The 14,965-nt window shown below is 43.5% G+C and overlaps 1 protein-coding gene across 1 annotated transcript in view; it reads right to left on the reverse strand.

Moving 5' to 3' along the window:
* The window catches only part of tg (thyroglobulin), a 475,922-nt gene that overhangs the window by 446,449 nt on the left and 14,508 nt on the right, over positions 1 to 14,965 (reverse strand). Inside the window, exons 6-7 of the mRNA XM_038808459.1 lie at positions 12,642 to 12,748; positions 5,211 to 5,354 (exon numbers count right to left, since the gene is read on the reverse strand). Of these exons, the coding sequence (XP_038664387.1) occupies positions 5,211 to 5,354; positions 12,642 to 12,748 (251 nt within the window). The remainder of the gene's footprint in view (positions 1 to 5,210; positions 5,355 to 12,641; positions 12,749 to 14,965) is intronic.

Consider the following 14,965-nt stretch of genomic DNA (forward strand, 5'->3'; position numbering starts at 1 on the left):
CTCAAAGAGCTGAATAGTATACACCTGCTATTTCCAATTTCTTAGCATCTTTGAGTTTATGTCAGCTATGATTTGACCATGTACCCTGACATGATTCTGTCTTTGGAAGGTTACAGAATAAAGCCCAGGAATTTGGGCTGTAAATGTCATCTCAACTTTCCAAAATGGAAGACCCGAGATATCAGGACGGCCCCATATCGATCCAGATGTGGAGCTGGGAGCTGTGCTCCCTCCGACCCCACATTTAAAGCCCGACACCATCCACTATTTGGTCCATCAAGTCTGCACCGACTCTCTGAAAGAGAACGCTACCTCGGCCCACTCTCCCACCCTATCCCCATAATTGTATGACCCCACCTAACCTGTACATCCTGGATACTAAGTGGCAATTTAGCATGGCCAATATGCCTCACCTGCACATCTCTGGACTGTGAGAGAAATATGGAGCACCTGGAGGAAACCCACACAGACACAGGGAGAAAGTGCAAACTCCGCACAGACAATGCCCAAGGCCAGAACTGAACCCGGGTCTCTGGTGCTGTAGGGCAGCAGTGCTAACCACAGCACCACTATGCCACCCCATCTTTATTCTATATATATCACATATATTTATAGTAATTTTATGTTTCACTAGCGTCTTAAGTATTATAACATAATCATAGAATCATAGAATTTACAGTGCAGAAGGAGGCCATTCGGTCCATCGAGTCTGCACAGCCCTTGGAAAGAGCACCCTACTTAAGCCCACGCCTCCACCCTACCCCCGTAACCCAGTAACCCGACCTATCCTTTTGGACACTAAGGGGCAATTTAGCATGGCCAATCCTCCGAACCTGCACACCTTTGTTTAAATAGTTTGTAGAAATAGTTTGGAAGAATATCTTAATGTAGTCACTCCTTTCTTTCCCCTGTCATCTGTGCAAATTATCTGACCTGACTATACTCCTTCAAAGGTTTGATAAAGATAGTTAGATAATGCCTTCAAAAATTGTCAGCGATACAGTAAAAAAATGAACTATGACTCCAAAATATATTTGGGCAAGTACATACAAAATGATCCAAAAATATTAGATTTGGATGTCCGTCCAACAAAAACTATTGACTTGGCAACAATTATATAAAAACTGAGTTGGAACATTCTTCTGAATGAGGTCTTATGTCCCGTAGTGGAATGTCAAATTCAAACTCATAACTAATTAAATCTTGCACAAAATGCTTTGAACTTGACACAAATAATAAATACTTCATTTGTGATTTAAAAGATCAAAGATGTTGCTGCTGGAGAAGGAAAGCTTTTAATTTCAGGAAACCAGCATCAAAATTCAAATTCATTGAAATAAAAACAGAAAATGCTGGGAATATTCAGCAGGTCTGGCAGCATCTGTGGAGAGGGGAAACAGAGTTAACTTTTTGAGTCCATCAAAATGTTTGGTGTTGCTAGATTGCTGAATTTTTCCAGCATTTTCTATTTTTAGTTCAGATTTCCAGCATCCTCAGTGACTTTACTCCAAATTCACTGACTGCCCTAATTAATAATCATGAAATAGGCACCTAAGTGTACAGTATGGTGTACAGCGTGCATGTGACGTTGGGGAAAGGTTAGCGGTGGAGTGGGGTGGTGCCAGCGGAAGAACAGTTTGATGCAGTGCAGAAAAAAACAAAGGGAGATAAAGAAGTAGGAACACTGTGCAAAAAGTTTGGAAGCTACAAAGAAAGAATTGTGTTCTGCCATCCAGATATGACATGGGAAGTATGTAGCACACATTGTTATGTGAATTTCTTCCTGAACTTTAACTGACGGGTATAAATCTGACCTGCCTTTCTCTTCATGGAGCTGCTGCGTAATTGAACTTCATTGTCCAATTCTGGGGTAAGGGGTCTATCTGTACCAGAAGTGCAATTCTGGCATGTTGGTAAAGACTGAAGGAAAGGCATCCAGGGTCTTCCTAAAATTGTTTGCATATGCAGGTAGTGTTCCTTCTGGTGCCAGTAGTGTGGGAACTTCCTTCTGTGCAGGCTGCAGTTTAATGTTAATGAGGAACTGAAACAGGGAAATGTGAATTCACTGTAAATGCGCGGTTAAGGAGGTAGAGAAATGGACGTTGAACTGGCATCCATCCTTGTAACCACATCATAAACAACAAAATGGTTAAGAGTTCACACCAACAATGGGATCGAAATTCATTTGCTTACTGCCACTTCAAGCAGTACCAGTCAGATTTACTGTGATTCCTGGCGGCCGGCAGCAATGTGGATTGCTACTTACAGAGTGCACATGGTTTTCTTCATTGATAGGCTTGTGTGGTGCTGCTTGAAAATGAATTTCTGCCCCAATACCCCTCGCCACTTGTAAGGCAGAAAGAAACATCCATGGCAGAGCAATTTATTTACCCCTGCTATTATACTTTGGTTCTGTCTTCACAAAAGAGGACACAAATCAGATACCAGAAATGTTGGAGAATGAAAGGTTTAGTGAGATGGAGAAACTGAGGGAGATCAACATTAGTAGAGAAATGGTGCTGGGAAAACTGATGGGGTTGAAGGCAGATAAATCCCCAGGGCCTGAGAATCTACATCCCAGAGTGTCTGGAAATAGTGGATGCATTGGTGGTCATCTTCCGGGATTCTATAGACTCTAGAGCAGTCCCTGCAGATTGGAGGGTAGCTCACGTCACTCCGATATTCAAAAAGGGAGGTAGAGTGAAAGCAGGGAATTGTAGATCAGTAAGCCTAACATCGGCAGTGGGGAAAATTCTTGAATCCATTATCAAGGACTTTATAGTGGAATATTTAAAAAGCAGTGCCATGATCAGTCAGAGTCAGTGTGGATTTATGAAGGGGAAATCATGCTTGACAAATCTGTTGGAATTCTTTAAAGATGTAACCAGTGCAGTTGACAAGGGGGAGCCAGTTGATGTGGTATATTTGGATTTTCAGAAGGCGTTTGACAAAATCCCACATAAGAGATTATTGTGCAAAATTAAAGGGCATGGGATTGGGGGAAGTTTATTGAGGTGGATAGAAAATTGGTTGGCAGAGAGAAAACAAAGAGTAGGAATTAATGGGTCCTTTTCAAATTGGCAGGCAGGTACCAAGTTGGGTGGGAGGGTAAACTGTGACGAGAATGCAAGGATCCTACAGCATGAACTGGACAGGTTGGGCGAGTGGGCAAATCAATGGAAGATGCAGTAAAATTTGGATAAGTGTGAGGTTATTCATTTTGGAAGCAAAAACAGGAAGGCAGATTACTGCCTCAATGATTGTAAATTGGGAGAGGTGAGTGTGCAGCAGGACCTGGGTGTCCTTGTGCACCAGCCGCTGAAGGTAAGCATGCAGGTGCAGCAGGCGGTAAAGAAGGCTAATAGTATGTTGGCCTTCATTGCGAGAGGTTTCGAGTATAGAAGCAGGGATGTGTTGCTGCCATTATACAGGGACTTGGTGAGGCTGCACCTAAAATATTGTGAGCAGTTTTAGTCTCCTTTTCTGAGGAAGGATGTTCTTGTTCTCGAGGGAATGCAGCGAAGGTTTACCAGACTGATTCCAGGGATGGCGGGACTGCCATATGAGGAGAGATTGACTTGGTTTGATTGTTCTCACTGGAGTTCAGAAGAATCAGGGGTGATCTCAGACAGACTTATAAAATTCTAACAGGTCTAGGCAGGGTAGATGCAGGGAAGACGTTACCAATGATGGGTGTGTCCAGAACCAGGGGTCACAGTCTGAGGATTCAGTGTAAAGCATTTCGGACAGAGATTAAGAGACATTTCTGCACCCAAAGAGTGGTGAGCCTGTGGAATTCATTACCACAGGAAGTAGTTGATGCTAAAACATTGAATATATTCAAGAGGTGGCTAGATATAGCACTTGGGAGAATGGGATGAAAGGATATGGCGAGAAAACAGGATTGGGCTATTGATTTGGATGATCAGCCATGGGCATGATAAATGGCAAAGCAGGCTCGAAGGCCCAAAGGGCCTCCTCCTGCTCCTATCTTCTATGTATCTTCGGAGCTGGTTTAGCACGGTGGGCTAAATAGCTGGTTTGTAATGCAGAATAATGTCAGCAGCACGGGTTCAATTCCCGTACCGGCCTCCCCGTACAGGCGCCGGGATGTGGCGACTAGGGACTTTTCACAGTAACTTCATTGAAGCCTACTTGTGTCAATAAGCAATTATTATTATTATTATCTATGTATTAGACTCAGCTTTCATCTCGAGTGTAATTTTGTTACAGTATACATCAACTTGCTGAATGAGGGGAGACAGGATGGTGTAATGGTAGTGTCACTGGACTGGTAATCCAGAGGCCAGAGGCCTCTAATCCAGAGGCCCAGGCTAATGCTCTGGGGACATGGATTCAAATCCCACCCTGGCAACTGGTGGAATTTAAATTTAATTAATAATAGAATAATAGAATCCCTACAGTGCAGAAGGAATCCATTTGCCCCATTGAATCTACACCGACTCTTTGAAAGAGCTGTAGAATACAAAACTAGTCTCATTAATGAAGACCGTGAAACTATCGGCAATGGTGGTACATGGTTCACTATTCCCTTTGGTAAACTGATGGGTTCACTAATGTCCTTACCTGGTCTGGCCTGCATGTGACTCCAGGCCACATGCTAATGTAGAGGACTCTGACATGACCGAGCAAATTACTCAGTTCAAGGACTAGTAGGGGCTATAGGCACATCACATGAAAGAAAAAATTGTTGCAGAACACTTCCCTCTGTATGTCGAGAAAAATCATGGGAACACTATCCCTTCCAATTCACACGTTAACACCACTTGGCCAATCTATCAATGTCTTGAAATGCCCTGTTGTGGGAGTGTCATCAGCGAATGGACTGCAGACGTTCAAGGAGAAAGCCAAGTCAATACCCAGCAGGAAAAACAAGGATAATTATGCGAGATCTGAGGCACTATCAAGCTGCAAACATGTCTTCAGATTACACTTTTCCCGCAAAGTACTGTGGCTCTGAGGGAAGCAAACATGACACCAGTTAAAAATTTAACATCAAATTATGAATATCCATTGTAACTCCATATCCACGAGAGAATGGATAGAGTTCGCCCAGAAATGTTTTGACAACTCGACAGCCAGGAAGGTGCCATCGATTAAAACAAGGGCAGAGGGTGGAAACCCTTCAGCAAACGAGGCGCAATAATCCAGTAAAACATTAATGGCTAATGTTATCCGTAAGCACTTACATCTGAATCTGCCGGTGATCAGCAGGCGCACAGCAAGGAATCGCCGCTGCAAAATCCGATAGATGCCAGTGTCCGTAAACGAGTACCCAAGTTGTGAGTTAGCAAAGATCGTGTCATAGATTTCATCCAATAACAACTCCAAACCTGACAAATAAAGAAGGGAAATAAGACCAGGCAGGGTGAATAGCTACAAAGCACAATATTCACTTTAACTGAGTGATCAGGGGCGCGATTCTCCGCTGCCCATGACGGGTCGGAGAATAGCGGGAGGGCCTTCCCGACATTTTTCCCGCCCTCCCGCTATCCCCCCCACCCCCCCCCCCCCCCCCCCACGGCCGCCCCACGACACGAATCGCTGCTCGCCGTTTTTTATCTTTATCAAAGGCCTTACTGAAGTCCATGTAAACCACATCAACCGCATTACCCTCATCTAAATATTTTGTTACCTTCTCAAAAAACTCAATTAAATTAGACAGGATCTCCCACCAACAAATCATGTAGTCATTGTTGTGTGCAGAAAATGTGGGAACCAAATTGCACACAGCAAATTCTGACAAGCAGCAGTGTGATAATGACCAGATCATCTATTTTTGCCATGTTGATAAATATTGGTCAGAAAATACTGGTGATAATGCCCCTATTCTTCTTTGAAATGCTACCATGGGTTCTTTTTTAATAATAATAATCTTTAGTGTCACAAGTAGATGAATGGTATCATCTGCAATTTCTGATGCTGAATCACTTATTCCGAAGCCTAAATTATGAATGTATGTCATGATCCCGGCACTTTCGACCATCCTCCAATCTGAATAACTACCCCTCACCCCGTACCCTTTGCTTTCTATACCTTAGTCAGCTTGCTATCCATTCCGCTATTTGTCCACTAGCTCTATATACCCAAAGCTTCAGTCATAAGCTTACAGTGCAGTAACATCTGGGAGGCATTCTTCAAATCCAAATACATGGCATCACTGCATTACCTTGGTTCATTTGTTCCATTACCTCTTCAAAACATTCTAATCAACTTAGTTAAGCTTGACTTAGCCTTTCTAGATTCATTCTATCTCTTAATGTCTGTCTCTAGATATATTTTTTTAAATCACTTGTAGTACAGATTCCAGTATCAGTGATATTCTTCCTCTGATTCCCTGTGACTATGTGGTGTAAAATATGCAGATTAGGTGGATTGGCCAAAATTGCCCCTTCATGTCCAAAGGTGTACAGGTTACATAGGGTTCCGGGGTTACTGGGATATGGCATGGGAGTAGGCCTAGGTACAGTTCTCTTTCTGAGGATCGGTGCAGACTCAATGGGTTAAATGGTCTCCTTCTGCACTGTAGAGATTCAATGGATATCCCTATCAGGGTGGTGGATTCCCTCTTATAATGTAACTCAATCCATAACAGACAGACAACAGAGAATAGGAATAGGTGAGTCATTCTCAGGTTGGCAGGCTGTTACTGGTTGGGTACCCTAAGGATCAGTACTTTGGCCCCAGCTGTTCACAATCTATATCAAGGATTTGGACATGGGGACCAAGTGTAGTATTTCCAAGTTTGTGGATAGAAAAAAACAAATTAGGAAGGCGCATTGTGAGGATGATGAAAAGAGGCTTCAAAGGGACTTGAAGTAGGCAATAACATAGCAGATGGAACATGTGGATAAGTGTAAAGGCATCCACTTTGATTGAAGGAATGAAGGTGCAGAGTGTTAAATGGTGAGAGATTGGGAAGTGTTGATGTCCAAAAGGGTCTGAGAGTCCTTGTTCATAAGTCACTGAAAGATAATGTGGGTACAGTAAACAAATAGGGAGGCAAATTATATGTTGGGCTTTATTGCAAGACAATTTGATTACAAGTCTAAAAATGTCTTTCTTCAATTATATAGAACCTCAGTGAGACCACACCTGGAATACAGTGTACAGTTTTGGTCTCCTTACCTTCAGGAAGGATATACTTGCCAATGAGGGAGTGCAGCGGATATTCACCAGAGTGATTCCTGGGATGGCGGGACAGTCCTATGAAGAGGGATTGAGGAGACTGGGCCGGTATACTCTAGGGTTTCGAGGAATGAGAGGTGAAACTCACAAAATTCTGAAAGGACTGGGCAGAGTAGAAACAGAAAGATTGTTTCCCCTGGCTGGGGTGTCTGGAGCCAAGGGTCACAGTCTCAGGATTAAGGAATTTCTTCACTCAGACGTTTATGTATCTTTGGAATTCTGTATTCCAGAGGGTTGTAGAAGCTCAGTCATTGAGCGTATTTAAGACAAAGATCAATATATTTCTACATATTAATGACATCAAAAGATATGATGTAGATGATCAGCCATTATCTAGTTGAATGGTGGAGCAGGCTTGAGGGGCTGAATGGCCTACTCCTGCGGCTCTGTTCCTATAAGGCCATCCTTTTGATTTTTTTTCCTTTTGCCTTTATGTTACAACTAATAGAACATAGAACATTACAGCACAGTACAGGCCCTTCGGCCCTCGAAGTTGCGCCGACCTGTGAAAACACTCTACAGCCCATCTACACCATTCCCTTATCATCCATATGTTTATCCAATGACCATTTAAATGCCTTTAATGTTGGTGAGTCCACTACTGTTGCAGGCAGGGCATTCCACGCCCTTACTACTCTCTGAGTAAAGAACTTACCTCTGACATCTGTCCTATATCTATCTCCCCTCAATTTAAAGCTATGTCCCCTCGTGCTAGCCATCACCATCCAAGGAAAAAGGCTCTCACTGTCCACCCTATCTAATCCTCTGATCATCTTGCATGCTCAATTAAGTCATCTCTTAACCTTCTTCTCTCCAACGATAACAGCCTTAGGTCCCTTAGCCTTTCCTCATAAGATCTTCCCTCCATACCAGGCAACATTGTGGTAAATCTCCTCTGCACCCTTTCCAATGCTTCCACATCCTTCCTGTAATGCGGCGACCAGAACTGCACGCAATACTCCAAATGCGGCCGCACCAGAGTTTTGTACAGCTGCAACATGACCTCATGGCTCCGAAACTCAATCCCTCTGCCAATAAAAGCTAACACACCGTACGCCTTCTTAACAACCCTCTCAACCTGGGTGGCAACTTTCAGGGATCTATGTACATGGACACTGAGATCTCTCTGCTCATCCACACTACCAAGAATCTTATCATTAGCCCAGTACTCTGTCTTCCTGTTACTCCTTCCAAAATGAATTACCTCACACTTTTCTGCATTAAACTCCATTTTACACCTCTGAGCCCAGCTCTGCAGCTTATCTATGTCCCTCTGTAACCTGCAACATCCTTCCGCACTGTCCACAACTCCACCGACTTTAGTGCAAATTTATTCACCCATCCTTCTATGCCCTCCTCCAGATCATTTATAAAAATGACAAACAGCAGTGGCCCCAAAACAGATCCTTATGGTACACCACTAGTAACTGAACTCCAGGCTGAACATTTCCCATCAACCACCATCCTCTGTCTTCTTACAGTGAGCCAATTTCTGATCCAAACTGGTGAATCACCCTGAATCCCATGCCTCCATATTTTCTGCAATAGCCTACCATGGGGAACCTTATCAAACACTTTACTGAAATCCATATGCACCACATCAACTGCTTTACCCTCGTCCATTTGTTTGGTCACCTTCTCAAAGAACTCAATAAGGTTTGTGAGGCACGACCTAACCTTCACAAAACCGTATTGACTATCCCTAATCAAATTATTCCTTTCTAAATGATTATAAATCCTATCTCTTATAAACCTTTCCAAGACTTTACCCACAACAGAAGTAAGGCTCACTGGTCTATAGTTACCGGGGTTGCCTCTACTCCCCTTCTTGAACAAGGGGACAACATTTGCTATCCTCCAGTCTTCTGGCACTATTCCTGTAAACAATGACGACATAAAGATCAAAGCCAAAGGCTCAGCAATCTCCTCACTTGCTTCCCAGAGAATCCGAGGATAAATCCCATCCGGCCCAGGGGACTTATCTATTTTCACACTTTCCAGAATTGCTAACACCTCCTCCTTATGAACCTCAAGCCCTTCTAGTCTAGTAGCCTGTATCTTAGTATTCTCCTCGACAACATTGTATTTTTCCTGTGTGAATACTGACGAAAAATATCATTTAGCACCTCTCCTATCTCCTCGGACTCCACGCACAACTTCCCACTCCTGTCCTTGACTGGCCTTACTCTTACCCTAGTCATTCTTTTATTCCTGACATACCTATAGAAACCTTTAGGGTTATCCTTGATCCCACCTGTCAAAGACTTCTCATGCCCCTCCTGGCTCTTCTTAGCTCTCTCTTTCGGTCCTTCCTAGCTAACTTGTAACTCTTGAGCGCCCTAACTGAACCTTCACGTCTCACCTTTACATAAGCCTTCTTCTTCCTAATATAGCTACTCCACTGCTCCACCCATCCACCCTTTCTCTTCCCTTTCTAAATGTGTAAGTGTTCAGCTGCCAGTTCTGTTCCCTACAAGGCTATTTTCAGTAATCCCTTTGATATCTGCATCCTCCTCCCTACAAATTATTGCCTCCAATTTATCAATTTCATTTTGCACATTGGATACATTGCATTACCAGCAGTTTAGATGTTTTTTTTCTTTATTGACCCAGATAATCTGGTCTCTGGATTATTGGAAACCGGACATACAACCCAAGATGCACACCGGGACTCTGTGGAAGTCCCCTCACGCTGTCCTCCATCGGATTTACCCAGGGAATTTGAAGCTCTGTTGGACAATTCCCCAGTTTCCCAGATTCTTTGCAAAAGTCTTTACCTCTGAACAAGGGTCAGAGGCTTCGGACAGGTCTGTGGTATTTACCTCATTAGTTACCCAGGCAATATTCAACAGATTCAAATTCAGCCTAACTCCGAGGTACCTACAAAACTGACTCCCCAATCACTGAAGATGATGCCCCTGACTCCTCCCTTGAACTCCCCAACAAACACCCTCAATTCCCTAACTACACCCTCAATCCAGTCTGACCGGCCCCCACCCTGACTACTCACCCTGACCAACCAATCCGACTAGCCAGCTACCCACTCATTTGCCCACCAAACCACCTGCTGTCCTACCCACTTACTTACCTCGCCAACCCTACCCACTTACTTCATCTCCCTACCCATCCTATTACAATACCCATTCACTCATTCATCCATTCAACTGGACATTTAAACTTACAATACAGCAGCTCGTGCTTTAAAAAGGGACCATGTCCCACCACCTCCTCCATCCCCCCCCCCCCCCCCCCCCCCCCCCCCCCCAACATTACTGCAATGGGATTCTTTAATGAACTCTGGAGAATCCAGACCCAGAAGATCCAGAAAGAAATGTATAACAGGTTTGAGAAATGAAAAGTTTGAGTCGAGTATTAATCTAACGATGATTGCCACTCGGTGGAAGATCCAGATCACTATTTCTTTATTTTTAGTAATTATTTTACCTTTATGCTCTACATGTTATAACTTTGTCTCTGATCATTTCTGTTATCTTTATTTCTTTTGTTGTTTACTTTCATTTCCTGCTTCCTTTTTCTTTGTTACCACATTTTAGTAGTGTCCTCACTCTATGTTATGTGTCTCACCTGCAGCCCTAGTTATCCTTTGCATTAGGAGCCCTGTACCATATGGGCCCCCATTGCAAGGATATTACGCTCCCATTTAACTCTCTAATGTCAATGTATTGCACTAAAGAGGAGGGCGAATACACTTTCTACAGAGCATTCTGCTGTAATACAATATCAAGAGGATTAACTTCAGAATACACATTGCATAATTTTGTCAATCCTGGTTCAGTAGGCAGTACTCACACCTTGGAATAAGAAAGTAATGGGTTCCAGTCTCGTTTTTGATGCTAGTTCCCGCTAGACTACAAAAACTTAAAGAAACCGCAATGACTTGGGTTTTTATAGATTAACTGATGGAAACATCCCCAAGACGTTTGAGTCGGGCATCTTTACAATTATAACTGGCCAAACTCAAGGTGAGCCTTGAAGCCCTGGAAACTGAAGATACGACCAAAGAAATTGTCCAGGCACGTTGATAGGAGATAGCTGCAGCAGTCATTTTACTGGAATGCGTTAAGTCAATGCAGAATATGAAAATAAAATTGGGTGCTGAAGTTGGAAAATCTATAGATTATCTTTGAGGATACACCTTCCAAACCTTTTTTCTGTTCATTCATGGGATGCGGCTGGCTGGGCTAGCATTTATTGCCTATTCCTATTTGCCCTGGAACTGAATTCATTGTATGTTTACAAAAAGTAGTTAGATATAGATATAGATAGGGTGAAGGGGATCAAGGGAGATGGGGGGGGGGGGGGGGGGGGGGGGGAGGGGTGAGGCAAGATCAGGCTATTGAGTTGGATGGTCCGCCATGATCATAATGAATGGTGTAGCAGACTCAAAGGGTTGTATGCCCTCCTCCTGCTCCTATGTTCTATGTTTCTGTTTCAGCGGCCATTTGAAGAGTGAATACATGTAGGCCAGACCAGGTACGGATGACAGATTTCCTGAAGGACATTAGTGAACCAGATGGGTCTTTACAATAATCAGCAAAGGTTTTGTGGTCAATTTTAGACTTTCATTTCAGATTTTGTTTAAATTGATTTCAAAATTCACTATCTGCCGTGGCAGGATTCGAACCGGGGCCCCCAGAGCATTACCCCGGTTCTCTGGATTACTAGTCCAGCGACAGTACCACTATGCCTCCCTGCAATCTCTACCACCTAGAGAGACAAGGGGATCTGTTGCATGGAAATACCTCCACCTTCTAACCTGCCCTCCAAGCCACTCATTCTCCTGACTCAAAACAGTATTGTCATTCCTTCACTGTCGCTGGGTCCCACTACATGAACTGCTGTGATTCGAGAAGGCATTTCTTCATGGCCTCTTCAGGGCAACTAGGGATGGGGCCAATAAATGCTGGCCTAGCTAGGGGTGTCCACATCCTGTGAAAGAACAAAAGGTACAGCCATCTCTTCTTGCTGCCCTGAAGCATCAGTAAAGCCTGACACTGAGCAATATGGTGTGCTACCCTCTCCAATCCACCAAGTGCCAGTTTTGGTTAAAAATACAGATCTCTGTCTCTGCTTAGTCAATTGTAATTGGGTATTACAGTTTTCCTTTGGGCCCCTGGAAGAAGAGGTGAGAGGGGTAGATTTCAGCCAGAGTTCCCAATCTTGACCACTGTCCGTGACCCAAGGTGCAAAGTGTGGACATGTGAGTGTAGGCTGACAGATGCTTCCTCATCCCAACAATGGTCAAACAGTCTTCACTGATTAGGCTTACATATTTAGAAGTGTCTCGTGGTACCTGACAGCTGCCATGACAGTATAGCTGTAGACCAGCAGAGAATGATTTGAGGGGAAAATAAGGAAAAGAATATTAATGCCACGTTTTAAGAACCTTCCAGTGAATCATGATCACTCACCTGTACCCTGAAGCTCCCGTCCCAAGCTGTCAGCACAATAACAGTAAGCAGAAACATCAACAAAATTCCTCCTGAAGGCACTGAATGTGTGGAATGCACCTGGGAATCTGGGAGGGAAAGTGAACAAGTAATGTCTCAAATCCCATTTAACTAAAAATAAACTGAGAATAAAAACGTTATTCACAAATTAGCACTGCTTTATTTTTAGATTTGTTGTTTTGAGAACATCATGTGCTTGTTCTGGCAAATCATACTCAGAACCAATAAATAAACAGGACCTTTTTAATTTGGATCTACTGTGCAATGTTTAATGAAAAACAAATATTTTAATCGGTTCCAATCATTATTTATTCAAGTGCACCTCCCTCCCATTCTGTCCTCCCAAAAATATTAAATATGGCTGGAATACATTTTGTGATCTTGGCAGTAAATTGATACCTAAACACGTGACCTAACAGATTTGAGATTCAGGTTCTCCCTGGTGCTGTGGCAATTAATTATTCCTTTACTGGCATTACTGAAACAAGTTATCTAATTATGGGAGCATGTTATGTGTAATGTGGCTGCCATATTTCCCACATTACAACTCTGATGCTGCTTCAAAAGTGCTTCCTTGGCTGGGAAGGCATCGTGAGATGGTGAAAAGCGCTATAGAAACCAACGTTTATTTTCTTTCTGAACTGTTGTCAGGCTTTCTGGCATTTGGACAAAGCTCAATCCCATCCTCACCCGAACCTACTCTTATACGTGGGAGTGGAGAAGGTTTGCGTTGCCGGCCAGCATGCTGGTTTTCCAGCTCTGTCCCACCCCAGGCCATTTTCCCAGAAGCGCAATGGAGAGGGCATGTCTGTCCATACGTAGCAGGTAGGCAATTGAGGGTATTTAAAGGCTAATTAAAAAGGTTGGAGCGAGGTATCCTCCATCTTGAGACACCCTCTCTCGCTCTTATCTGAAAATACAGCCCTCTGCTTCTCCAGTACTGGAAGGCCTCCTACTGTCCCTCCATGTTCGGGAGCTCACCCACCACCCTTAATTGAATGGTGAACCCCACTTCCCCCCCCCCCCCCCCCCCACCCACCTCCAACAACTAATTGACCAATTTGGGGAAAATCACTGCAGGGTAACTGTTCCCCACACAGTGCAGGGATCTCACCCACATTGAACTCTGACATGGGGGTCCTGAAACCTGTGAGGAAAATTATGTCCATGGTCTCTACCCCTTGACCCATGTGAGCGAAGTAGCTCCAAGCTGTGAGACGATGCCAAGATAGAGCAAAGAAAGAATTTGCATTTATCGCCTTAATTGCCCCACGGCATTTTGCAACCAAAAACCTTTGAAGTGCAGTCACTCTTGCAATATGGAAATTGGAGCAGTAAAATTGTGGCACAGCATGACCCCACAACTAATAGCGATTAGATCATCTGTGTTAATTATTGATTGAGAAATAAATGCTGCCCATTCACCAGATGGTCTCTCTCACTTCTTCAAACAGTTCAAATAGGGAGGACAGATAAACTTCAGTTTAACATTTAACTTCTCTCTCTGTCTCACTCATGTGTCAGTCTAGATTATGTAATTAGGTGAGAATGCTACCAATGAGCCAAAGGCTGACACCACAAACACATGAAAACCAGGGCCAGAAAAGAGCAAGGGCATTTCAAGCCGACACAATAAATACATCCATACACTGTTCACCAACCCACTGACCACACAATCTCTGTGATGGAGAAACAACTCAGCAATCAATTCTTGAAAAACCGAGATATTCCTCTCCCAGGTTCCCGAGGCAGTTAAGCAAGACCCAGGTGAAATGATGATTCATAATTCCTCACCGTCCTCATTAATGAGGAACTCATTTGTTACTACGAGAAATGTGTTTTTTGTCTAGTAAAGTTCTCTATAGGGGTTGTAGAGTTGGCGAGATTGATAGAATGTGATGCAGAATGACACCAATGGCACAAGTTTATGGAGGCCTGCCTCCTCGACTTTCCCCTAGCTTGTGGAGTGATTCTCGTTAAGCCACATATATTTTACCATTTGCCTCTCTAAAACTAAAGAGTTGGTCATTAACTTTAGGAAGTAAAGCACTGTACACGCCCTTGTCTGCATTAAACGGGGCTGAGGTGGAGATGGTTGACAACTTCAAATTCCTAGGTGTGCACATCACCAAAATTCTGTCCTGGTTCACCCACGTCAAAAGCATAACAGCACCTATACTTCCTCAGGAAACTAAGGAAATTCGGCATGTCCACACTGACTCTCACCAACTTTTACAGATGCATCATAGAAAGCATCCTATCTGGCTGCATCAGAGTCTGATATG

The sequence above is a fragment of the Scyliorhinus canicula genome, chromosome 10 (genome assembly GCF_902713615.1).
Source record: "Scyliorhinus canicula chromosome 10, sScyCan1.1, whole genome shotgun sequence".
Taxonomy (NCBI): Eukaryota; Metazoa; Chordata; class Chondrichthyes; order Carcharhiniformes; family Scyliorhinidae; genus Scyliorhinus; species Scyliorhinus canicula.